The sequence below is a fragment of the Artemia sp. Qi Xiang Cuo genome, chromosome 3, assembly GCF_049724085.1.
Source record: "Artemia sp. Qi Xiang Cuo chromosome 3, ASM4972408v1, whole genome shotgun sequence".
NCBI lineage: Eukaryota > Metazoa > Arthropoda > Branchiopoda > Anostraca > Artemiidae > Artemia > Artemia sp. Qi Xiang Cuo.
This window is the reverse complement of record NC_142796.1, coordinates 52,661,301-52,689,297: the sequence shown is the minus strand read 5'-3', so window position 1 is coordinate 52,689,297 and position 27,997 is coordinate 52,661,301. Positions and strand designations below refer to the sequence as shown.

At 33.5% G+C, this 27,997-nt stretch overlaps 1 protein-coding gene across 2 annotated transcripts in view; it reads left to right on the top strand.

Moving 5' to 3' along the window:
• LOC148954267 (limbic system-associated membrane protein-like) overlaps positions 1-27,997 on the top strand; it is a 423,287-nt gene that overhangs the window by 15,195 nt on the left and 380,095 nt on the right. The window contains exon 1 of one of the 2 annotated variants that reach the window (XM_089086139.1): positions 7,858-8,034. The exons of the other annotated variant lie outside the window; for it this stretch is intronic. Within the exon in view, the coding sequence (XP_088942265.1) occupies positions 7,989-8,034 (46 nt within the window). The 5' untranslated portion in view covers positions 7,858-7,988. Of the gene's footprint in view, positions 1-7,857; positions 8,035-27,997 lie in introns of those variants that run through there. 2 annotated transcript variants of the gene reach the window in all.

Genomic DNA, 27,997 nt, shown 5'->3' with positions numbered 1-27,997 from the left:
TGCAGCGACTTACTTTTCCGTAATGTTTGGTTTACTGGAGTTTTAGTTTGTACGTATTTGCTCCTGTTTTGGTATGTGCTTTTTTTCGTTTTCTTTCTTTTTGGTATGCCCCATTGCCATGCCTTGTATTTTTAATGGGCTATAAAAGGAATAAATAAATTAATTAATCAAAATACTATTTATAAACATTGAGGAAATTGCATAATTTACTGACCTTGCTCTAAGGGATGTGGGGTATTGACATCCCCAACATTCCCAGAGACATAGTTACTAGATCTTTCAACTATGCTCAATAAACTGGCTATCTTAACATTTTTATTGGACGTGTTTGGAGAATTAATAGGCTTGGGGGGGGGGTTGCTTGGCCCCAATCACTTTTGACTCTTAGAAACTTTTTAATGTAAGTTTAATAATGTAACTTAATAATGTAAGCCATTCCATAGAAATTACTGTTACACCTCATTGACAATCTACATGATCATTGTTCGTTGCTATTTAGTTCAAAATCCACCTGAACATTCTTTGAAAGTTTTTCTTGATACCCTTAGCTTCTGTAATATTAATAGTTGTAGTAGTAGTAGTAATAGTACTAGTAGTAGTAGTAGTAGTTGTAGTTGTAGTAGTAGTAGTAGTTATAGTACTAGTAGTAGCAGAAGTAGCATTAGTGGAATATGCACATAACACCTTTGCTTTTTTTAACATCCCCCTCAACACTCGCTGAAAGTTTCAACTTAAAGCCATAAACCGTTCCTGAAGCGTTGTTTATACTTCCTCTTGGCAAACTGTATACGCAGAGTGTGTCTTAATTTAACTCAACATTATTTCAAAATTCCCCAAAATTTTCGTCTTAATATCCTTGGCTTCCGCTGCAACAGTAGTAGTTGCAACCTTGCAACAGTAGCAGCAGTAGAAATAGTAGTTGTAGCCTTAGCCTTAGTAGCAGTAATAATAGTAGCAGCAGTAATAGCATAAGTAGTAGGAAGCAAGTTTTGCCTTTTGTTAGTTCAGCATCCCCCACAACAAGTCCTGCAGGTTTCAACCTCACACACAAAACCGTTCCTTAGATATTGGCTGATGCGCCCGTTTGACAACCTGCATGCATACAACATGTTGTGATTCAGTTCAGCTTCCTTTCAAAATATTCCCTGAGAATGTCACCTTCATTCCTTTAGCCATAGTATTAATAAGTGTTTACAGTAGAAGTACTAGTTGTATGAATAGCAGTGCTATAACAATAATAGCACTAGTACTAGTAGCAGCGGTAGTGTTAATATATTGCCTTTTTGTCAGTTGGACATCCTCCTTAATACAACTTAATATTCAACTTAATACAATAAGCCGTTGCTGTAATATTTCCAATATGCCCTTTTGATAATCTGTATGTTCATAGTGTGTTTTTATTTAGTTTAACTTCCCCCTCAGCACTTTCTGAATTGTTTGTCTTAGTACTCTTAGCGTTAGTAACAGTTGGAGTAGTAGTATTAGTAGCACTAGCTTTAGTAGTAGCGTGCACATATTGTCTTTTGATCCATTAATCTTCCCTTTAAGCATTCCCTAAAATTTCTAACTCAATGGGCCTACTGTAATCTATCCCTAAGATACAATCTTTTGAAAATCTGCTTGCACATAATGTGTTTTGATTGACTTCTAGTCTCCCCTCAATATTCTCCCAATTTTTTAGTTTCATATCCTTAGTAGTATGGATGCATCAGGAGATACTAAACTTACAAGAGGGCGCCATTAACATACTAAACTTCCAAGATCATTGACCTCCAATGAGCTAGAATACAAAGTGAATAAGATAACGTGCATATTTCTAGGTCAATCAACGGTTAGAATACGGGACGAACAAAATCAAAAGCCCTTTGAATCCGACCGCGACATGTGATATCAGACATCTGAGAATTTCAGCAATATATTTACGTAATTTCTGTTATGACAAAATTTCATCCCATGAACATTCCATGATAGCATATTCTCATAAATTTGCAGACAGGATGATGTGTAATTAATACAGACATGAATTGCGTTGAACATATTGTGTAATTTGATTGTGTAAAAATTCATGACAGATAAATCAATAGGCTTCATAGGAATTTAAAATGTATCTGTGCACAGTTGCCAGAACAAAGGAAACGTCAGAGATTAATTGAAATTTAGGGGAATTATTTGGGTTGAAACTCTGCGGTCGCAATAATAGACATGTACACAATACGGAATGTGGGCGATACAAAATTTTGTTTTTGGTAATGTAGTATGCTAAAAAGTTGAAAGTAAAAGAGCCATTGGTGTGAAGATGAAATTGTGAATTAACCTAGCTTTACTTCCCGACTTTGTTCTGTTTTTTACACAAGTACCATTTAAGCAGTGTTGTCGATATAAAAAGTTGATACTAATAAAGATATAGATGCCAAGAAAAGAATTTTAATAAAGAAATTCAGAACAAGACGTAGAAATCCTTAGAAATCAACTAGTGAGACGATTATGAGTATGAACCATCAAGGACTAAAACCACAAAGGACCTCAACCTCCAAGGTCCCCTATCTCCAACCTCCAAGGGGCCCCCACTCCAACTTCTTTGGGCCCATCCCCTCATTTTTTTATGCTGTTTTGAAGTTTATTTTTCAACATAATAATTTTATTTCAACTTCTTTTAACATGTCTTAGAATGACATAAAACATACTTAAAGCATAAAAAATTCACTTTTAAGCTAGATTACTTAACGTATGTGGATATGTGCTGTCTGTAACTTATGATTTGGGGTGCATGGTTTACTATTTCGTACTTTTCTGACCTAGGTTTCTTAGCCTGTTGTAGGTGTGTGTTGTATGAAATCTATGATTTGGGATGTTTGGTTTACTATTTTAGACTTTTCTTAGCTAGGTTTCTTAACCTTTCGTAGATGTGTTTTGCATGAAAGTTTTTATTGGGAATGCATAGTTAGCTATTTTGGACTTTTCTGAGCTAGATTGAATTATCTTTCGAAGATGTATGTCCGGTTATACTAATAAGAATTGATTTTATAATCACACTGGGTTTCGGTTTTCTGATATATGAACATCCATGTTTAAAATACATCTAATTTTATTAATAATATTTGATTTTCATTTAATAATTGGGTAAATTTTTTGCATATTTTTTTTTAATAAAGTTGGGTTTTAGTTTTCAGAAATATGAACATCCCAGTTTAAAATACATCTTATTTTATTAAAAAATTTTCTTAGCTAGGTTTCTTAACCTTTCGTAGATGTGTGTTGCATGCAACTCATGATTTGGGATGTCTAGTGTGGTATTTTGGACTTTCCTGAGCTAGATTTCCTAACCTTTTGTAGGTGTATGTCTGGTTTCATTAATAATATATGATGTTCTAGTGAAGTTGGGTTTTAATTTTCAGAAATAAGAACATCCTTGTTTAAAACACATAAGATTTTATTAATAATATTTGATTTCTTTTAATAACTGAGCACATTTTTGCATATTTTTTTTTATTAAAGTTGGGTTTTATAAGACCATCCAAGTTTAAAATACATCTGATTTTTTTAATAATATTTGATTTTTTTTATAATTGGGTACATTTTTGCACATTTTTTAAATAAATTTGGGTTTCAATTTGCAGAAATATGAATACCCCAGTTTAAAATACATCTGGTTTTATTAATAACATTTTCTTAGCTAGGTTTCTTAACCTTTCGTAGATGTGTGTTACATGAAACTCATGATTTGGGATATCTAGTTGGCTATTTTGGACTTTTCTGAGCTAGATTTCCTAACCTTTCGTAGGTGTATGTCTGGTTTTATTAATAATATTTGATTTTCTAATCAAGTTGTGTTTTAATTTTCAGAAATAAGAACATCCATGTTTAAAATACATCTGATTTTATTAGTAATATTTGATTTCCTTTAATAATTGGGTACATTTTCCCATATTTTTTTAATAATGTTGGGTTTTAGTTTTCAGAAATATGAATATCCCAGTTTAAGATACATCTGATTTTTTTAATAAAATTTTCTTAGCTAAGTTTCTTAACCTTTCGTAGGTGTATGTCTGGTTTTATTGATGATATTTGATTGTCTATTAAACTTGGGTTTTAATTTTCAGAAATAAGAACACCCATGTTTAGAATTCATCTGATTTTACTAACAATTTTTTTCTTTAATAATTGTGTACATCTTTGCATTTTTTTTAAAAATAAAGTTGGATTTTAGTTTTCAGAAGTTTGAACATCCCAGTTTAAAATACATCAGATTTTATTAATAACATTTACTTAGCTATGTTTCTTAACCTTTCGTAGATGTTTGACGCATGAAACTCATGATTTGGGATATATAGTTGGCTATTTTGGACTTTTCTGAGCTAGATTTCCTAACCTTTCGTAGATGTATGTCTGGTTTTATTAATAATATTTGATTTTCTAATAAAGTTGTGTTTTAATTTTCAGAAATAAGAACATCCATGTTTAAAATACATCTGATTTTACTAATAATATTTAATTTTTTTTAATAATTGGGTATATGTTTGCATTTCTTTTAATAATGTTGGGTTTTAGTTTTCAGAAATATGAACATCCCAGTTTAAAATACATCTGATTTTATTAATAACATTTTCTTAGCTAGGTTTCTTAACTTTTCGTAGGTGTATGTCTGGTTTTATTAAAAATATTTGATTTTCTAAGAAAGCTGGGTTTTATTTTTCAGAAGTAAGAACATCCATGTTTAAAATACGTCTTATTTTATTAATAATATTTGATTTCCTTTAATAATTGGGTACATTTCTGCATATTTTTTTTAATAAAGATGGGTTTTATTTTTCAGAAATATGAACATCCCAGTTTAAAATACATCAGATTTTATTAATAATATTTTCTTAGCTAGGTTTCTTAACCTTTCGTATATGTGTGTTGCATGAAACTCATGATTTGGGATATATAGTTTGCTATTTTGGACATTACCGAGCTAGATTTCCTAACCATTCGTAAGTGTATGTCAGGTTTTATTAATAATATTTGATTTTCTAATCTAGTTGGGTTTTAATTTTCAGAAATAAGAACATCAATCTTTAAAATACATCTGACTTTATTAATAATATTTGATTTCCTTTTAATAATTGGTTACATTTTTGCATATTTTTTAAATAAATATGGGCTTTAATTTTCATAAATATGAATATCATAGTTTAAAATACATCTGATTTTATCAATAACATGTTCTCATCTAGGTTTTTTAAATTTTCGTAGGCGTATGTATGATTTTATTCATATTATTTGCTTTTCTAATAAAGTTGGGTTTTAATTTTCAGAAATAAGAAAATCCATGTTTAGAATTCATCTGATTTTATTAATAATTTTTGATTTCCTTTAATAATTGGGTACATTTTTACATTTTTTTTAAATAAGTTGGGATTTAGTTTTCAGAAATATAAAAATCCCAGTTTAAAATACATCTGATTTTATTAATAACATTTTTTAGCTAGGTTTCTAAGCCTTTCGTAGTTTTATGTCTGGTTTTATCAATAATATTTGATTTTCTAATAAAGTTGGGTTTCAATTTCAGAAATAAGAACGTCCATGTTTAAAATACATCTGATTTTATTAATAATATTTGACTTTCTTTAATAATCGGGTACATTTTTGCATACTTGAACACAAAAATTTCCTATGTCATACGTTTTCAAACAAAAACTTCCCCAACGCACTTTGAAACCTCAACTGAGGTAGCATATACAAAATAAAACACGACACTACACTGCAAAAATATCCTTAGTCATATGTTTCAAACAAAAAACTTCCAAAATGCACTTTAAAGTATCAAATGAGGCAGCCCAGACAAGACAAACCACGACACAATACTAAAAAAAATCCTAAGTCATACGTTTCAAACAAATTGTTCCAAAATTCACTTTGAAACATCAATTGTGGTAGCTCAGACAAAATAAAACCATGACAAAACACTACAAAAATATCCTAAGTCCTACGTTTTAAACAAAAAAGCTTCCAGAATGCACATTGAAACATCAACTGAGGTAGCACAGACAAGATAAACCCTGACATAGCACCAGAAAAATATACTAAGTCATACATTTCAAACAAAAACTTCCAGAATACACATTCAAACCTCGACTGAGGTAGCACAGACAAGATAAACCATGACATAACACTACAAAAATATACTAAGTCATACGTTTCAAACGAAAAACTTCCAGAATGCGCCTTGAAACATCAACAAAGGTAGCACAGACTGAATATTCTTAGAGAAAAGGAAAAAATGATCAAGTTCCACTCTGAGTCTTCCCCCGCGCCCAAAGAAGAAAAAGGTTACACTTTAGTTTTCAATTTTCTCAATGAAGAGAAGAAAATTTCAAGTTCTCCTCTGAATTTCTCCATAGAAGAGAAAAATTTTAAACTTCAGTTATGAATTTTTTCCAAAGAAGAGAAAAATGTTAAACTTCAGTTCTGAGTATTTTCCAAAGAAGAGAAAATGATCTGCTTCAATTCTGAACTGTTTTCCAAAAAGAGAAAAAAGTTACCCTTCGGTTCTGAGTTTCCCTATAGAAGAGAAAAAGATTCACTTCAGTTCTGAATTTCCTTAGAGAGGAGAAAAAGTTCCACATCACTTCTGAATTTTTTAAAAGAAGAGAAAAAAATTACACTTCGATTCTGATTTTCTAAAAGAAGAGATAAAGTTCTACTTCACTTCTGAATTTTCTCAGAGAAGAAAACAAAAGTTCAAGTTCTGTTCTGAATTTTTCCGTAGACGAAAAAAAATACACACTTTAATTTTCAATTTTTCTAATGAAGAGAAAATGATTGAAATGAAAAAAACCGTTTGGGAGTAAGACGAATTTGTGATTTCTTATTGCTTATTTTGTTTTTTAAGAATAACTTTCTGTTTTGTAATGTGTTTTGTATTTTGTAATAAGAATTTGTGATTTCTTAGGATGTTCGCCGGAGGGTGTCATATGGGGGCAGTACATTGTGTTGCCCTGGCTTTAATGGCAGGACCCATCGGAACAGACATTATTGAGGGTTTTTCGTTAAGTTTAAACGATCAATTCTAGTGTAAACAAGGTATTTTTGCAACGAAATAGCTGAAAATGCTCTAGAGACGATGACGAATGCCACATAGGTGTCCCGGGGCCAAGTGCATAATGATATGTTGGCGTGAGGTGTTTTGTGGAGCATGGTAATAGGTTTTACTTGCAAAAACCAGAAGCACTGGATTGAATGCCTAATTTTTGATTGAAAATGTCTGAAAATGTTTTTTGGGTGATGAGGTGATGTCAGAGTGCGCAGCAGAGCAAAACAGTGTGGCACAGGTTGAAAATTGACATGGTGCATGGGCTGAAAAAGCATGAAACAATGGATTTAATGCGTGATTTTTACCAGTTAGAGGGTGCCAGAAGACCAGTAATAGTGTGGCACAGGTTGGAAACCGAAATTGTGTATTACGAAGAGTCGGGTTGCGAAAACATGAACCAATGGATTTAATGCGTGACTTTTAGCAGGAAAATATCTGAAGAATATCTTATTAATAAAGATTGGGGAGTGAGAAAGCGCCAGGGCTCCAGTAATATCACGATACAGGTCAGGGATTAACGTGGTATATTACGGAGGGTTAGGTTGCGAAAATATGAACCATAGGATTTAATGCGTGATTTTTAACAGGAAAATATGTGGAAAATGTCTGGAAATGTTCCCAGGCTAAAGTATGGTTGCGTGTATGGCAAGAGTGAGATAGGCCTCGAGTTGGTGATGTAAATGCCGTCCGTATTCATAGCTTACGAAAAGAAAGTTTTATAAAGTATTCCGTGATCCTGTTGCCAATATCAAAACTGAACTGGCGGCAAAAATCACTGACGATCCAAATTTGCTTAGAGGTCTCACCTCGGTCGATCTACTGATTTTAGTGCTTTAGAAATACCCGAGTCTGAGTATTTGACTCATTTTTATGCCAGTTTAAAGCCACTGATTGTCTGCAGGCTAGAAATTTGATGAAGAAGTTCGGAGTTCTTGAACAATGGAGCAAGATCCGACAAGGTAATCGATGGATTTCCAGATTATTTTTACAGTAGGAGTTGTGCTTGATTGCATAGGTGTTGGTGCTGTAGCTCCGGTTTAAAAAAAGGGAAACCGCTTTCTCAATGTTTGTCTTGTAGGCCCATTACAGTTTCTAGTGTGTTTTTGAAGATTTTTGAATTATTGATTATTGAACATATTTGAAAATCTTTCATGCCACCTTTTCAGTTTGGGTATCAACCGAGTCTGGGTTCCTACCAGGCTTTAAGGAGTTTATATATAACATAAAAGAATGCCGAAAGGTCAAGTAGCCCTATGGCTACTGGCGCATATGACATGAGAAATTCTTTCGGATCTCTTTATTCATTTTCAGGGTAGGCTCGAGTTATTAAAAAGGGTGGTATCTGTTGATGTAGTTCGACCTCTTTATTGTATCTATAGACACCTCCGAGTACAATTAAAAGTATATAATGCTGTTTCTCTCCCTCATGTTCTATACCTTATACCTTTCTTGAACATTTTTAACCAATCATATAAAACAGAAATCAGGAAGGCTTATTTCAAAAATTTAAAGTTCCTTATTCGGGTTCCTCTTTGGGTTAGGAATGGTAGACTGTGGGAGAGATACAGCTTTCCATATCCTCTTGATGTTGCAGATATTTTTTTTTCCAAGCTTACAGATTATCCTTCAAACCAGCCTTGGAAGGAATTTTTGTTTTAATGCTAGTTTGCTTATTTTTTTACTGGATTATCATCATTTTTATATTATATTTATTTTTATCATTCATTTAAAGAGGTTTACTACCCTTGCAGTGTCTTACTTTTCCGAAATGTTTAGCTTATTGGAGTTTTAGTTTGCACTTATTTGCTCCTGTTTTGGTATGTGCTTTTTTCGTTTTCTTTCTTTTTGGTATGCTCCATTGCCATGCCATGCCACTGCCATGCCATGCCATGCATAAAAGGAATAAATAAATTAATTAATTAAAATACTATATATAAACATTGAGGGAATTGCGTAATTTAGTGACCTTGCTCTAAGGGATGTGGGGTATTGACATCCCCAACATTCCCAGAGACATAGTTACTAGATCTTTCAACTATGCTCAATAAACTGGTTATCTTAAAATTTTCATGGGACGTGTTTGGAGAATTAATGGGCTTGAGCGGGGGGGGGGGTTGCTTGGCCCCAGTCACTTTTGACTCTTAGAAACTTTTTAATGTAAGCTTAATTATGTAACTTAATAATGTAAGCCATTCCATAGAAAGTGCTGTTACACCTCATTGACAATCTACATGATCATTGTTCGTTGCTATTTATTTCAAAATCCGCCTGAACATTCTTTGAAAGTTTCGCCTTAATACCCTTAGCTTTTGCAATATTAATAGTTGTAGTAGTAGTAGTAGTAGTAGTAGTAGTTGTAGTAGTAGTAATAGTAATAGTAGTAGTAGTAGCAGAAGTAGCATTAGTGGAATATGCACATAACACATTTGCTTTTTTTAACATCCCCCTCAACACTTGCTGAAAGTTTGAACTTAAAGCCATAAACCGTTCCTGAGGCGTTGTTTGTACTTCCTCTTGGCAACCTGTATGCGCAGTGTGTGTCTTAATTTAACTCAACATCATTTCAAAATTCCCCAAAATTTTTGTCTTAATATCCTTGGCTTCCACTGCAACAGTAGTTGTTGCAAAGTTGCAACAGTAGCAGCAGTAGAAATAGTAGTTGTAGCCTTAGCCTTAGTAGCAGTAATAATAGTAGCAGCAGTAATAGCATAAGTAGTAGGAAGCAATTTTTGCCTTTTGTTAGTTCAGCATCTCCCACAACAAGTCCTGCAGGTTTCAACCTCACACACCAAACCGTTCCTTAGATATTGGCTGATGCGCCCGTTTGACAACCTGCATGCATACGTCATGTTGTGATTCATTTCAGCTTCCTTTCAAAATATTCCCTGAGAATTTCACCTTCATACTTTTAGCCATAGTATTAATAGTGGTTTACAGTAGAAGTACTAGTTGTATGAATATCAGTGCTATTAACAATAATAGCACTAGTACTAGTAGCAGCGGTAGTGTTAATATATTGCCTTTTTGTCAGTTGGACATCCTCCTTAATACAACTTAATACAATAAGCCGTTGCTATAAAATTTCCAATATGCCCTTTTGATAATCTATATGTTCATAGTTTGTTTTTATTTAGTTTAACTTCCCCCTCGGCACTTTCCGAATTGTTTATCTTAGTACTCTTAGCGTTAGTAACAGCTGGAGTAGAAGTATTAGTAGCACTAGCTTTAGTAGTAGCGTGCACATATTGTCTTTTGATCAATTGATCTTCCCTTTAAGCATTCCCTGAAATTTCAAACTCAATAGGCCTACTGTAATCTATCCCTAAGATACAATCTTTTGACAATCTGCTTGCACATAGTGTGTTTTGATTGACTTCTAGTCTCCCGTCAATATTCTCCCAATTTTTCGGTTTCATATCCTTAGCAGCAGGGATGCATCAGGAGATATTAAACTTAAAAGAGGGCGCAATTAACATACGAAACTTCCAAGATCATTGACCTCCAATGAGCTAGAACACAAAGCGAACAAGATAACGTGCATATTTCTAGGTCAATCAACGGTTAGAATACGGGACGAACAAGATCAAAAGCCCTTTGAAACCGACCGGGACATGTGGTATCAGACTTCTGAGAATTTCAGCAACGATTTTAAGTAATTTCTGTTATGACACAATTTCACCCCGTGAACATTCCATGATAGCATATTATCATAAATTTGCATACAGGATGATGTGTAATTAATACAAACATGAATTACGTTAAACTTATTGTGTAATTCGATTGTGTAAAAATTCATGACAGAAAAATCAAAAGGCTTCATAGGAATTCAAAATCTATCTGTGCACAGTTGCCAGAACAAAGGAAACATCAGAGATTAATTGAAATTTAGGGGAATTATTTGGGTTGAAATTCTGTGGTCGCAATAATAGACATATACACAATATGGGATGTGGGCGATATAAAATATTGTTTTTGTTAATGTAGTATGCTAAAAAGTTGAAAGTAATAGAGCCATTGGTGTGAAGATGAAATTGTGAATTAACCTAGCTTTACTTCCCGACTGTGTTCTGTATATTACACAAGTATCATTAAGCAGTGTTGTCAATATAAAAAGTTGATCAAAGGCAACGCAATAGCGTTGCCTATAGTAAAGGCCATTCAGCTCCAATGTTTTTTTATTATAATTTTGTTTTTCCAGAGGCACTTCATATGGAAGGGGTCACCGTATAAACTTCAAAGGGGGCTCATTCGATTGGAAATCGAAAGTTCTAGTGCCATTTTTAAATCAAGTTTGAATCGAATAAAAATAACTACAAACAAGAGTTTGGGTATCGTCTCACTGCAGAAGCCTAAAACCTACTGCGTCATTGGCGCTTTACTGAAAACAATTCTTTGAAATATTTTCACTTTTGTAACTTTAATAAATCAAAAATTAATAAAGATTTTAGGGAATAAATATCAGCATATATATATTAAATTGACAATGCACATTTTTTTTTCAGTAAACTCATTTGAATTTCTTTTCCATAAAGTACAAATTATATTCTGGCTCTTAGAAAGCACAGGGGTTTTTAAACCTACTCACATCAATTTATGCTCGTTACTCTAATATTTATTTTAATTTTTGTTCGTTTTGGGTTTCATTTATTTATTGATACTGATTTGGGGTAGTTGTATGCTTGGTATATTATATGATAGTCCGGACGCCAGGTGTTGAAAATGTGAACCACCCCGACGGAATGGGTTTGCTACGAGAATTAGCCTACCCTCTACCCCCTAAATTGACCATGCGGATTCCAAAATACCAATGGCACTTGCTTGCGAGTGGTGGAACACTCCGAAACTTGACATTATATTATATTTTGGTGTTTCATGCAAGAAAATACATGTTCCACAAAGTTTGAGGTGCAGTTTTCCGCTCAAATAGAAATGCCTAGAAGCCATAGAATGTTTTCATAACAAACTAACACGATTAGTTAAAAAAAAATGGCACAGTTAAAAAAAATGGCAAAACTTTATGAGTCTTGAACAGTCTTGGAAAGTATAAACAAAATCAAATTGAATATTAGATATATAATTATATTAATTGTTGAAAGATCAATCAGTTCAAGTTTTTTTTTTCACTGTAATTTTTATTTTCATTTTCAATGCTATAAGAACTGGAAAATAATAAATTTGTAATATACGAGTAATTGGTTTTCAGTGAAGCACCAATGACACAGAAGACTTTAGGTTTTTACAGTTAAAGAAGGGGGCAGTATCCAAATTTTGCTTGTAGTGAAACTATATTCGTCTTGACCAATCTTGAAAAGAACTAATAAATTAAACTGAATATTTGATGCATAATCATATTAATTGCTAAAAGCTCATCAGTTCAAAATTTTACTGTAAGTTTAATATTTATTTTCAATATTAAGTACAAAAGAAAACATTTGTAATATAATTCCTTTTCAGTAAAGCGTCAATGACGCAGTAGGTTTTAGGCTTCTGCAGTGAGGCGATACCCAAACTCTTCTTTGTAGTTATTTTTATTCGATTCAAGCTTGATTTGCATATTCAATTTAAGTTTCACTCGTTTTAAGATTTATTTAGTCATTTACATTAATATATGTTGTATGTTTTGTTCGCATTGATTGTTTATTTAATTTCTGTTCGTTTTAAGTTTCATTTATAGTATAGTAGCAAAATATTTGTTCTTGTTTTAAGCTAGATTTTCATTTTCAATCCAAGCAATACTTGCTTTAAGATCTGTTTATTAATTTATATTATTACTTGTGGTATGTTTTTTTCTTCATGATAGTTTATTTAATTTTTGTTCGTTTTGGGTTTCATTTATTCTTTAATAGTAATTTATGGTCGTTTTGAGTTTGAATTTTAAGTAGAGATGCCCCTATTGATACGATCAGGACCACGTGGTTTATGGTTTTCTCACTGAGAATGGAAAAACAGTATTTTTCTCACTTGAAAAAACAGGAACTTTCTCACATATATGGATGTTTTTATGGATGGTTATGTCTGTTTTATGGTTTTTGTCAGTGAGAATTTGAAAAACAGGAATTTTGTCACATTTATGTCTGTTTTTATGGTTTTTGTCAGTGAGAATGAAAAAACAGGAACTTTCTCACATTTATGTCTGTTTTATGGTTTTCTCACTGAGAATGGAAAAACAGTATTTTTCTCACTTGAAAAAACAGGAACTTTCTCACATTTATGGATGTTTTTATGGATGGTTTTGTCTGTTTTATGGTTTTTGTCAGTGAGAATTTGAAAAACAGGAATTTTGTCACATTTATGGATGTTTTCTTGGATGTTTATGTGTGTGGGTCAATTTATTTGATGTTTTTCATGGATGAGAACAGTAATTTATGTCTGTTTTTATGGTTTTTGTCAGTGAGAATGAAAAAACAGGAACTTTCTCACATTTATGTCTGTTTTCTTGGATGGTTATGTGTGTTGGTCAATTTATTTGATGTTTTTCATGGATGTCAACAGCAGTTCATATCTCTTTTATGGCTTTTGTCAGTGAGAATGGAAAAACAGTATTTTTCTCACTTTGATGGATTATTGAGTCCAATGAGGACAGGGTCAACGACACTTCCTTCAAGATCTTGTTGTTGTTTTGGCCATTGGCATAGAGTCATTAGGGAGAACACGTGGTTAATTAAAACGATTGGGAATTTGGAACACCTGTGCTGTCAGTCATTAATCAAATTATTTCCGGACAAAGTTTAATAATGTCTGACAGGTACTGTCAATCATTAATCAAATTGTTTCCAGGCGAAGTTTAATAATGTCTGACAGGTGATGTCAAGATTGATTGATATATACACGAAATGGGAATTAATTTGTTGTTTCTAAGGGGAATTATTGATTCAAGAAAGGGGAATTAATTTGTTGTTTCTAAGGAGAAGGTGGGGAAGAGATATATTGATTGCGTAATCGAAGAGAGAGAATTAACGAGAAATTGATTACATAATCGGTAGAACCCTATCAGGAGGTCCTGACGGGAATCCATTTATGGGCATAGAATGCCGTAATTAACTAGGACAAATGGATTTCTGAGAAATTGATTACATAATTGGTAGAACCCTATCAGAAGGTCATGACGGGAATTCATTTATGGGCATAGAATGACGTAATCGACTAAGACAAGCAAGTTACTTTCTTAATGTCCCTCCTAAACCCATTTTCCAACTTGAAGTACTTATCTTTTTCACTCACAACTATACTTTACAGCTTTTTGAGTGTCCCATAACCAAGAAATACCGTTCGAAAACAATTGCAGAGCAATTTATTTTCTTTTCTTCCCTCCTACATCCATTTTGAACATTGTATTACTTATCTTTTTAACCTCCAAATAGACTTTACAGCATGGATGAGTCAACAACAAAAAGAATTTCTTTACAAAGTAAATGTAAAAGCAATATACATTCGGACTGTCCCTTAACCAGCAATTTTTCAATGTTGTGTCATTTTATTTTGCACCAATAACTCACCTTCAATGAATTTGGTATAACAACATACCGAGAAATACTATTCAAAGACCATTTCAGAGAAAGTTACTTTCTTAATGTTCCTCCTAAACCCATTTTCCAACTTGAAGTACTTATCTTTTTCACCCACAACTATACTTTACAGCTTTTGAGTGTCCCAACACCAAGAAATACTTTCCAAAGACTATTTCAGAGCAAGTTACATTCTGATTGTCCCTCCTAAAACCATTTTCCAGTTCCAATTTATTGTCAATTCCACCCTCCACTCTAATTTAAATCTTTTTAGATTCCTAAATACCAAGATATACTTTTCAATCGCAATTTCAAAGGAAGTTATATGCTTAATATCCCTCCTTAAACCATTTTTCAAGCTTGGAGTACTTATCTTTTTCACCCACAACTATACTTTACAGCTTTTTGGATACCTCAACATCAAGAAATACTTTTCAAAGACCATTTCAGAGCAAGTTACCTTCTTAATGTTCCTCCTAAACTCATTTTCCAACTTGAAGTACTTATCTTTTTCACTCACAACTATACTTTACAGCTTTTTGAGTGTCCCAACACCAAGAAATACTTTTCAAAGACCATTTCAGAGCAGGTTACTTTCTTAATGTCCCTCCTAAACCCATTTTCCAACTTGAAGTACTTATCTTTTTCACTCACAACTATACTTTACAGCTTTTTGAGTGTCCCAACACCAAGAAATACTTTTCAAAGACCATTTCAGAGCAAGTTACTTTCTTAATATCCCTCCTAAACCCATTTTCCAACTTGAAGTACTTATCTTTTTCACTCCCAACTATACTTTACAGCTTTTTGGATACCTCAACACCAAGAAATACTTTTCAAAGACCATTTCAGAGCAAGTTACTTTCTTAATGTCCCTCCTAAACCTATTTTGCAACTTGAAGTACTTATCTTTTTCACCCAAAACTATACTTTACAGCTTTTTGAGTGTCCCAAAACCAAAAAATACTTTTTAAAGACCATTTCAGAGCAAGTTACTTTCTTAATGTCCCTCCTAAACCCATTTTCCAACTTGAAGTACTTATCTCTTTCACCCACAACTATACCTTACAGCTTTTTGGTTACCTCAACACCAAGAAATACCTTTCAAAGAACATTTCAGAGCAAGTTACTTTCTTAATGTGCCCCCTAAACCAATTTTATAACTTGAAGTACTTATATTTTTCACTTACAACTATACTTTACAGCTTTTTGAGTGTCCCAACACCAAGAAATACTTTCCAGACCATTTCAGAGCAAGTTACTTTCTTAATGTCCCTCCTAACCCCATTTTGCAACTTGAAGTACTTATCTTTTTCACCCACAACTATAATTTACAGCTTTTTGAATGCCCAACACCAAGAAATACATTTCAAAGACCATTTCAGAGTAAGTTACTTTCTTAATGTCCCTCCTAAACCCATTTTCAAACTTGAAGTACTTATCTTTTTCACCCACAACTATACTTTACAGCTTTTTGGATACCTCAACATCAAGAAATACTTTTCAAAGACCATTACAGAGCAAGTTACTTTCTTAATGTACCTCCTAAATCCATTTTCCAACTTGAAGTACTTATCTTTTTCACCCACAACTATACTTTACAGCTTTTTGAGTGTCCCAACACCAAGAAATACTTTCCAAAGACCATTTCAGAGCAAGTTACTGTCTTAATGTCCCTCCTAAACCCATTTTCCAACTTGAAGTACTTATCTTTTTCACTCACAACTATACTTTACAGCTTTTTGGATACCTCAACAACAATAAATACTTTTCAAAGACCATTTCAGAGCAAGTTACTTTCTTATTGTCCCTCCTAAACCCATTTCTCCAACTTGAAGTACTTATCTTTTTCACTCCCAACTATACTTTACAGCTTTTTGGATACCTCAACATCAAGAAATACTTTTCAAAGACCATTGCAGAGCAAGTTACCTTCTTAATGTTCCTCCTAAACCCATTTTCCAACTTGAAGTACTTATCTTTTTCACTCACAACTATACTTTACAGCTTTTTGAGTGTCACAACACCAAGAAATACTTTTCAAAGACCAATTCAGAGCAAGTTACTTTCTTAATGTCCCTCCTAAACCCATTTTCCAACTTGAAGTACTTATCTTTTTCACTCACAACTATACTTTACAGCTTTTTGTGTGTCCCAACACCAAGAAATACCTTTCAAAGACCATTTCAGAGCAAGTTACTTTCTTAATATCCCTTTTAAACCCATTTTCCAACTTGAAGTACTTATTTTTTTCACCCCAAACTATACTTTACAGCTATTTGGATACCTCAACACCAAGAAATACTTTTCAAAGACCATTTCAGAGCAAGTTGTTTTCTTAATGTTCCTCCTAAACCCATTTTGCAACTTGAAGTACTTATCTTTTTCACCCACAACTATACTTTACAGCTTTTTGAGTGTCCCAACACCAAGAAATACTTTTTAAAGACCATTTCAGAGCAAGTTACTTTCTTAATGTCCCTCCTAAACCCATTTTCCAACTTGAAGTACTTATCTTTTTCACCCACAACTATACCTTACAGCTTTTTGGATACCTCAACACCAAGAAATACTTTTCAAAGACCATTTCAGAGCAGGTTACTTTCTTAATGTTGCTCCTAAACCCATTTTGCAACTTGAAGTACTTATCTTTTTTACCCACAACTATACTTTACAGCTTTTTGAGTGTCCCAACACCAAGAAATACTTTTCAAAGACCATTTCAGAGCAAGTTACTTTCTTAATGTCCCTCCTAAACCCATTTTTCAATTTTGAGTACTTATCTATTTCATCCACAACTATACTTAACAGCTTATTGGATATCTGAACACCAAGAAATACTTTTCAAAGACCATTTCAGAGCAAGTTACTTTCTTAATATCCCTCCTAAACCCATTTTTCCAACTTGAAGTACTTATCTTTTTCACTCCCAACTATACTTTACAGCTTTTTGGATACCTCAACATCAAGAAATACTTTTCAAAGACCATTTCAGAGCAAGTTACCTTCTTAATGTTCCTCCTAAACCCATTTTCCAACTTGAAGTACTTATCTTTTTCACTCACAACTATAATTTACAGCTTTTTGAGTGACCCAACACCAAGAAATACTTTTCAAAGACCATTTCAGAGCAAGTTACTTTCTTAATGTCCCTCCTAAACCCATTTTCCAACTTGAAGTACTTATCTTTTTCACTCACAACTATACTTTACAGCTTTGTGAGTGTCCCAACACCAAGAAATACTTTTCAAAGACCATTTCAGAGCAAGTTACATTCTTAATGTCACTCCTAAACCCATTTTCCAAGTTGACATACTTATCTTATTCATTCACAACAATACTTTACAGCTTTTCGGATATCTCACCACAAAAAAATAATTTTTAAAGACCAGTTCAGAGCAAGTTACTTTCTTAATGTCCCTCCTAAACCCATTTTGCAACTTGAAGTACTTATCTTTTTCACCCACAACTATACTTTACAGCTTTTTGAGTGTCCCAACACCAAGAAATACTTTTTAAAGACCATTTCAGAGCGAGTTACTTTCTTAATGTCCCTCCTAAACCCATTTTCCAACTTGAAGTACTTATCTTTTTCACCCACAACTATACTTTACAGCTTTTTGGTTACCTCAACACCAAGAAATACCTTTCAAAGACCATTTCAGAGCAAGTTACTTTCTTAATATGCCCCCTAAACCAATTTTATAACTTGAAGTACTTATCTTTTTCACTTACAACTATACTTTACAGCTTTTTGAGTGTCCCAACACCAAGAAATACTTTCCAGACCATTTCAGAGCAAGTTACTTTCTTAATGTCCCTCCTAACCCCATTTTGCAACTTGAAGTACTTATCTTTTTCACCCACAACTATACTTTACAGCTTTTTGAATGTCCCAACACCAAGAAATACTTTTCAAAGACCATTTCAGAGCAAGTTACTCTCTTAATGTACCTCCTAAACCCATTTTTCAACTTGAAGTACTTATCTTTTTCACCCACAACTATACTTTACAGCTTTTTGGATACCTCAACATCAAGAAATACTTTTCAAAGACCTATTCAGAGCAAGTTACTTTCTTAATGTTCCTCCTAAACCCATTTTCCAACTGGAAGTACTTATCTTTTTCACCCACAACTATACTTTACAGCTTTTTGAGTGTCCCAACACCAAGAAATACTTTCCAAAGACCATTTCAAAGCAATTTACATTCTTTATATCCCACTTAAACCCCTTTTCTATTTCGTAATAAGTGACTATACCACCCCCAAAATTAATTCACAGCTTTTTGTAGACCAAATCACCAAGAAATACTTATCAGTGACTATTTAATAGCACGTTCTATTATTAATTACACAACTAAACACATTTTCCAACTTGAAGTACTTATCTTTTTCACTCCCAACTATACTTTACAGCTTTTTGGATACCTCAACATCAAGAAATACTATTCAAAGACCATTGCAGAGCAAGTTACCTTCTTAATGTTCCTCCTAAACCCATTTTCCAACTTGAAGTACTTATCTTTTTCACTCACAACTATACTTTACAGCTTTTTGAGTGTCACAACACCAGGAAATACTTTTCAAAGACCAATTTAGAGCAAATTACTTTCTTAATGTCCCTCCTAAACCCATTTTCCAACTTGAAGTACTTATCTTTTTCACTCACAACTATACTTTACAACTTTTTGAGTGTCCCAACACCAAGAAATACCTTTCAAAGACCATTTCAGAGCAAGTTACTTTCTTAATGTCCCTCCCAAACCCATTTTCCAACTTGAAGTACTTATCTTTTTCACTCCCAACTATACTTCACAGCTTTTTGGATACCTCAACACCAAGAAATACTTTTCAAAAACCATTTCAGAGCAAGTTACTTTCTCAATGTTCCTCCTAAACCCATTTTGCAACTTGAAGTACTTATCTTTTTCACCCACAACTATACTTTACAGCTTTTTGAGTGTCCCAACACCAAGAAATACTATTTAAAGACCATTTCAGAGCAAGTTACTTTCTTAATGTCCCTCCTAAACCCATTTTACAACTTGAAGTACTTATCTTTTTCACCCACAACTATACTTTACAGCTTTTTGGATACCTCAACACCAAGAAATACTTTTCAAAGACCATTTCAGAGCAAGTTACTTTCTTAATGTTCCTCCTTAACCCATTTTCCAACTTGAAGTACTTATCTTTTTTACCCACAACTATACTTTACAGCTTTTTGAGTGTCCCAACACCAAGAAATACTTTTCAAAGACCATTTCAGAGCAAGTTACTTTCTTAATGTCCCTCCTAAACCCATTTTCCAACTTGAAGTACTTATCTTTTTCACTCCCAACTATACTTTACAGCTTTTTGGATACCTCAACAACAAGAAATACTTTTCAAAGACCATTTCAGAGCAAGTTACCTTCTTAATGTTCCTCCTAAACCCATTTTCCAACTTGAAGTACTTATCTTTTTCACTCACAACTATAATTTACAGCTTTTTGAGTGTCCCAACACCAAGAAATACTTTTCAAAGACCATTTCAGAGCAAGTTACTTTCTTAATGTCCCTCCTAAACCCATTTTCCAACTTGAAGTACTTATCTTTTTCACTCACAACTATACTTTACAGCTTTGTGAGTGTCCCAACACCAAGAAATACTTTTCAAAGACCATTTCAGAGCAAGTTACTTTCTTAATGTCCCTCCTAAACCCATTTTCCAACTTGAAATACTTATCTTTTTCACCCCCAACTATACTTTACAGCTTTTTGGATACCTCAACACCAAGAAATACTTTTCAAAGACCATTTCAGAGCAAGTTACTTTCTTAATGTTCCTCCTAAACCCATTTTGCAACTTGAAGTACTTATATTTTTCACCCACAACTATACTTTACAGCTTTTTGAGTGTCCCAACACCAAGAAATACTTTTTAAAGACCGTTTCAGAGCAAGTTACTTTCTTAATGTCCCTCCTAAACCCATTTTCCAACTTGAAGTACTTATCTTTTTCACCCACAACTATACTTTACAGCTTTTTGGTTACCTCAACAACAAGAAATACCTTTCAAAGACCATTTCAGAGCAAGTTACTTTCTTAATATGCCCCCTAAACCAATTTTATAACTTGAAGTACTTATCTTTTTCACTTACAACTATACTTTACAGCTTTTTGAGTGTCCCAACACCAAGAAATACTTTCCAGACCATTTCAGAGCAAGTTACTTTCTTAATGTCCCTCCTAATCCCATTTTCCAACTTGAAGTACTTATCTTTTTCACCCACAACTATACTTTACAGCTTTTTGAATGTCCCAACACCAAGAAATACCTTTCAAAGACCATTTCAGAGCAAGTTACTTTCTTAATGTCCCTCCTAAACCCATTTTCCAACTTGAAGTACTTATCTTTTTCACCCACAACTATACTTTACAGCTTTTTGGATACCTCAACATCAAGAAATACTTTTCAAAGACCTATTCAGAGCAAGTTACTTTCTTAATGTTCCTCCTAAACCCATTTTTCCAACTTGAAGTACTTATCTTTTTCACTCCCAACTATACTTTACAGCTTTTTGGATACCTCAACATCAAGAAATACTTTTCAAAGACCATTTCAGAGCAAGTTACCTTCTTAATGTTCCTCCTAAACTCATTTTCCAACTTGAAGTACTTATCTTTTTCACTCACAACTATACTTTACAGCTTTTTGAGTGTCACAACACCAAGAAATACTTTTCAAAGACCATTTCAGAGCAGGTTACTTTCTTAATGTCCCTCTTAAACCCATTTTCCAACTTGAAGTACTTATCTTTTTCACTCACAACTATACTTTACAGCTTTTTGAGTGTCCCAACATCAAGAAATACTTTTCAAAGACCATTTCAGAGCAAGTTACTTTCTTAATATCCCTCCTAAACCCATTTTCCAACTTGAAGTACTTATCTTTTTCACTCCCAACTATACTTTACAGCTTTTTGGATACCTCAACACCAAGAAATACTTTTCAAAGACCATTTCAGAGCAAGTTACTTTCTTAATGTCCCTCCTAAACCCATTTTGCAACTTGAAGTACTTATCTTTTTCACCCAAAACTATACTTTACAGCTTTTTGAGTGTCCCAAAACCAAGAAATACTTTTTAAAGACCATTTCAGAGCAAGTTACTTTCTTAATGTCCCTCCTAAACCCATTTTCCAACTTGAAGTACCTATCTTTTTCACCCACAACTATACTTTACAGCTTTTTGGTTACCTCAACACCAAGAAATACTTTTCAAAGACCATTTCAGAGCAAGTTACTTTCTTAATGTGCCCCCTAAACCAATTTTATAACTTGAAGTACTTATCTTTTTCACTTACAACTATACTTTACAGCTTTTTGAGTGTCCCAACACCAAGAAATACTTTCCAAGACCATTTCAGAGCAAGTTCCTTTCTTAATGTCCCTCCTAAACCCATTTTCCAACTTGAAGTACTTATCTTTTTCACCCACAACTATACTTTACAGCTTTTTGAATGCCCAACACCAAGAAATACATTTCAAAGACCATTTCAGAGCAAGTTACTTTCTTAATGTCCCTCCTAAACCCATTTTCAAACTTGAAGTACTTATCTTTTTCACCCACAACTATATTTTACAGATTTTTGGATACCTCAAAAACAAGAAATACTTTTCAAAGAACATTTCAGAGCAAGTTATTTTCTTAATGTTCCTCCTAAACCCATTTTCCAACTTGAAGTACTTATCTTTTTTACCCACAACTATACTTTAGAGCTTTTTGAGTGTCCCAACACCAAGAAATACTTTTCAAAGACCATTTCAGAGCAAGTTACATTCTTTTTATATCTCCTAAAACCATTTTTCAGGATTAATTACTGAACATTTACATTCACGAACGATACTTTTCATCAGATCTAATCCCACAACACAAATAAATACTTTTCGAACAAAAGTTAAGAGAAATTTACTTTATTAATATAACTCCTAAACCCATTTTTCCAACTTGAAGTACTTATCTTTTTCACTCCCAACTATACTTTACAGCTTTTTGGATACCTCAACATCAAGAAATACTTTTCAAAGACCATTTCAGAGCAAGTTACCTTCTTAATGTTCCTCCTAAACCCATTTTCCAACTTGAAGTACTTATCTTTTTCACTCACAACTATACTTTACAGCTTTTTGAGTGTCCCAACACCAAGAAATACTTTTCAAACACCAATTCAGAGCAAGTTACTTTCTTAATGTCCCTCCTAAACCCATTTTCCAACTTGAAGTACTTATCTTTTTCACTCACAACTATACTTTACAGCTTTTTGAGTGTCCCAACACCAAGAAATACTTTTCAAAGACCATTTCAGAGCAAGTTACTTTCTTAATGTCCCTCCCAAACCCATTTTCCAACTTGAAGTACTTATCTTTTTCACCCCCAACTATACTTTACAGCTTTTTGGATACCTCAACACCAAGAAATACTTTTCAAAGACCATTTCAGAGCAAGTTACTTTCTTAATGTTCCTCCTAAACCCATTTTGCAACTTGAAGTACTTATCTTTTTCACCCACAACTATACTTTACAGCTTTTTGAGTGTCCCAACACCAAGAAATACTTTTTAAAGACCATTTCAGAGCAAGTTACTTTCTTAATCTCCCTCCTAAACCCATTTTCCAACTTGAAGTACTTATCTTTTTCACCCACAACTATACTTTACAGCTTGTTGGATAACTCAACACCAAGAAAGACTTTTCAAAGACCATTTCAGAGCAGGTTACTTTCTTAATGTTGCTCCTAAACCCATTTTGCAACTTGAAGTACTTATCTTTTTTACCCACAACTATACTTTACAGCTTTTTGAGTGTCCCAACACCAAGAAATACTTTCCAAAGACCATTTCAGAGCAAGTTACTTTCTTAAGATCCCTCCTAAACACATTTTCCAACTTGAAGTACTTTTCTTTTTCACCATCAACTATACTTTACAGCTTTTAGGATATCTCAACACAAAGAAATACTTTTCAAAGACCATTTCAGAGCAAGTTACATTCTTAATATCCCTCCTAAACCCATTTTCCAACTTGAAGTACTTATCTTTTTCACTCCCAACTATACTTTACAGCTTTTTGGATACCTCAACATCAAGAAATACTATTCAAAGACCATTTCAGAGCAAGTTACCTTCTTAATGTTCCTCCTAAACTCATTTTCCAACTTGAAGTACTTATCTTTTTCACTCACAACTATAATTTACAGCTTTTTGAGTGTCCCAACACCAAGAAATACTTTTCAAAGACCATTTCAGAGCAAGTTACTTTCTTAATGTCCCTCCTAAACCCATTTTCCAACTTGAAGTACTTATCTTTTTCACTCACAACTATACTTTACAGCTTTGTGAGTGTCCCAACACCAAGAAATACTTTTCAAAGACCATTTCAGAGCAAGTTACTTTCTTAATGTCCCTCCTAAACCCATTTTCCAACTTGAAATACTTATCTTTTTCACTCCCAACTATACTTTACAGCTTTTTGGATACCTCAACACCAAGAAATACCTTTCAAAGACCATTTCAGAGCAAGTTACTTTCTTAATGTTCCTCCTAAACCCATTTTGCAACTTGAAGTACTTAGATTTTTCACTCACAACTATACTTTACAGCTTTTTGAGTGTCCCAACACCAAGAAATACTTTTTAAAGACCATTTCAGAGCGAGTTACTTTCTTAATGTCCCTCCTAAACCCATTTTCCAACTTGAAGTACTTATCTTTTTCACCCACAACTATACTTTACAGCTTTTTGGTTACCTCAACACCAAGAAATACCTTTCAAAGACCATTTCAGAGCAAGTTACTTTCTTAATATGCCCCCTAAACCAATTTTATAACTTGAAGTACTTATCTTTTTCACTTACAACTATACTTTACAGCTTTTTGAGTGTCCCAACACCAAGAAATACTTTCCAGACCATTTCAGAGCAAGTTACTTTCTTAATGTCCCTCCTAACCCCATTTTGCAACTTGAAGTACTTATCTTTTTCACCCACAACTATACTTTACAGCTTTTTGAATGTCCCAACACCAAGAAATGCATTTCAAAGACCATTTCAGAGCAATTTACTTTCTTAAAGTCCCTCCTAAACCCATTTTTCAACTTGTAGTACTTATCTTTTTCACCCACAACTATACTTTACAGCTTTTTGGATACCTCAACATCAAGAAATATTTTTCAAAGACCTATTCAGAGCAAGTTACTTTCTTAATGTTCCTCCTAAACCCATTTTCCAACTGGAAGTACTTATCTTTTTCACCCACAACTATACTTTACAGCTTTTTGAGTGTCCCAACACCAAGAAATACTTTCCAAAGACCATTTCAGAGCAAGTTACATTCTTAATGTCCCTCCTAAACCCATTTTGCAACGTGAAGTACTTATCTTTTTCTCTCACAACAATACATTACAGCTTTTCGAATACCTCAAAACTAAGAAATACTTTTCAAAGACCATTTCAGAGCAAATTATTTTCTTAATGTCCCTCCTAAACCCATTTCCAACTTGAAGTACTTATCTTTTTCACTCACAACTATACTTTACAGCTTTTTGGATACCTCAACATCAAGAAATACTATTCAAAGACCATTTCAGAGCAAGTTACCTTCTTAATGTTCCTCCTAAACCCATTTTCCAACTTGAAGTACTTATCTTTTTCACTCACAACTATACTTTACAGCTTTTTGAGTGTCCCAACACCAAGAAATACTTTTCAAAGACCATTTCAGAGCATATTACATTCTTAATGTCCCTCTAAACCCATTTTCCAACTTGAAGTACTTATCTTTTTCACTCTCAACTATACTTTACAGCTTTTTGAGTGTCCCAACACCAAAAAATACCTTTCAAAGACCATTTCAGAGCAAGTTACTTTCTTAATGTTCCTCTTAAACCCATTTTGCAACTTGAAGTACTTATTTTTTTCACTCCAAACTATACTTTACAGCTATTTGGATACCTCAACACCAAGAAATACTATTCAAAGACCATTTCAGAGCAAGTTACTTTCTTAATGTTCCTCCTAAACCCATTTTGCAACTTGAAGTACTTATCTTTTTTACCCACAACTATACTTAACAGCTTTTTGAGTGTCCCAACACCAAGAAATACTTTTTAAAGACCATTTCAGAGCAAGTTACTTTCTTAATGTCCCTCCTAAACCCATTTTATAACTTGAAGTACTTATCTTTTTCACCCACAACTATACTTTACAGCTTTTTGGATACCTCAACATCAAGAAATACTTTTCAAAGACCATTTCAGAGCAAGTTACTTTCTTAATGTTCCTCCTTAACCCATTTTCCAACTTGAAGTACTTATCTTTTTTACCCACAACTATACTTTACAGCTTTTTGAGTGTCCCAACACCAAGAAATACTTTTCAAAGACCATTTCAGAGCAAGTTACTTTCTTAATGTCCCTCCTAAACCCATTTTCCAACTTGAAGTACTTATCTTTTTCACTCCCAACTATACTTTACAGCTTTTTGGATACCTCAACATCAAGAAATACTATTCAAAGACCATTTCAGAGCAAGTTACCTTCTTAATGTTCCTCCTAAACCCATTTTCCAACTTGAAGTACTTATCTTTTTCACTCACAACTATAATTTACAGCTTTTTGAGTGTCCCAACACCAAGAAATACCTTTCAAAGACCATTTCAGAGCAAGTTACTTTCTTAATGTTCCTCCTAAACCCATTTTGCAACTTGAAGTACTTATCTTTTTCACTCACAACTATACTTTACAGCTTTGTGAGTGTCCCAACACCAAGAAATACTTTTCAAAGACCATTTCAGAGCAAGTTACTTTCTTAATGTCCCTCCTAAACCCATTTTCCAACTTGAAATACTTATCTTTTTCACACCCAACTATACTTTACAGCTTTTTGGATACCTCAACACCAAGAAATACTTTTCAAAGACCATTTCAGAGCAAGTTACTTTCTTAATGTTCCTCCTAAACCCATTTTGCAACTTGAAGTACTTATATTTTTTACCCACAACTATACTTTACAGCTTTTTGGGTGTCCCAACACCAAGAAATACTTTTTAAAGACCATTTCAGAGCAAGTTACTCTCTTTATGTTTCTCCTAAACCCATTTTCCAGCATGAAGTACTTATCTTTTTCAGTCACAACTATAATTTACAGCTTTTTGGATACTTCAAAACCAAGAAATACTTTTCAAAGACCATTTCAGAGAAGGTTACTTTCTTAATGTGCCCCCTAAACCAATTTTATAACTTGAAGTACTTATCTTTTTCACTTACAACTATACTTTACAGCTTTTTGAGTGTCCCAACACCAAGAAATACTTTCCAGACCATTTCAGAGCAAGTTACTTTCTTAATGTCCCTCCTAATCCCATTTTGCAACTTGAAGTACTTATCTTTTTCACCCACAACTATAATTTACAGCTTTTTGAATGTCCCAACACCAAGAAATACTTTTCAAAGACCATTTCAGAGCAAGTTACTTTCTTAATGTCCCTCCTAAACCCATTTTTCAACTTGAAGTACTTATCTTTTTCACCCACAACTATACTTTACAGCTTTTTGGATACCTCAACATCAAGAAATACTTTTCAAAGACCTATTTCAGAGCAAGTTACTTTCTTAATGTTCCTCCTAAACCCATTTTCCAACTGGAAGTACTTATCTTTTTCACCCACAACTATACTTTACAGCTTTTTGAGTGTCCCAACACCAAGAAATACTTTCCAAAGACCATTTCAGAGCAAGTTACTTTCTTAATGTCCCTCCTAAACCCATTTTCCAACTTGAAGTACGTATCTTTTTCACTTACAACTATACTTTACAGCTTTTTGGATACCTCAACACCAAGAAATACTTTTCAAAGACCATTTCAGAGCAAGTACTTTCTTAATATCCCTCCTAAACCCCTTTTTCCAAATTGACGTCCTTATCTTTTTCACCCACAACCATACTTTACAGCTTTTTCTATACCTCAACACCGAGAAATACTTTTCAAAGACCATTTCAGAGCAAGTTACCTTCTTAATGTTCCTCCTAAACCCATTTTCCAACTTGAAGTACTTATCTTTTTCACTCACAACTATACTTTACAGCTTTTTGAGTGTCCCAACACCAGGAAATACTTTTCAAAGACCAATTCAGAGCAAATTACTTTCTTAATGTCCCTCCTAAACCCATTTTCCAACTTGAAGTACTTATCTTTTTCACTCACAACTATACTTTACAGCTTTTTGAGTGTCCCAACACCAAGAAATACCTTTCAAAGACCATTTCAGAGCAAGTTACTTTCTTAATATTCCTTCTACACCCCTTTTTCCAACATGAAGTACTTATCTTTTTCACTCCAAACTATACTTTACAGCTTTTCGGATACCACAACACCAAGAA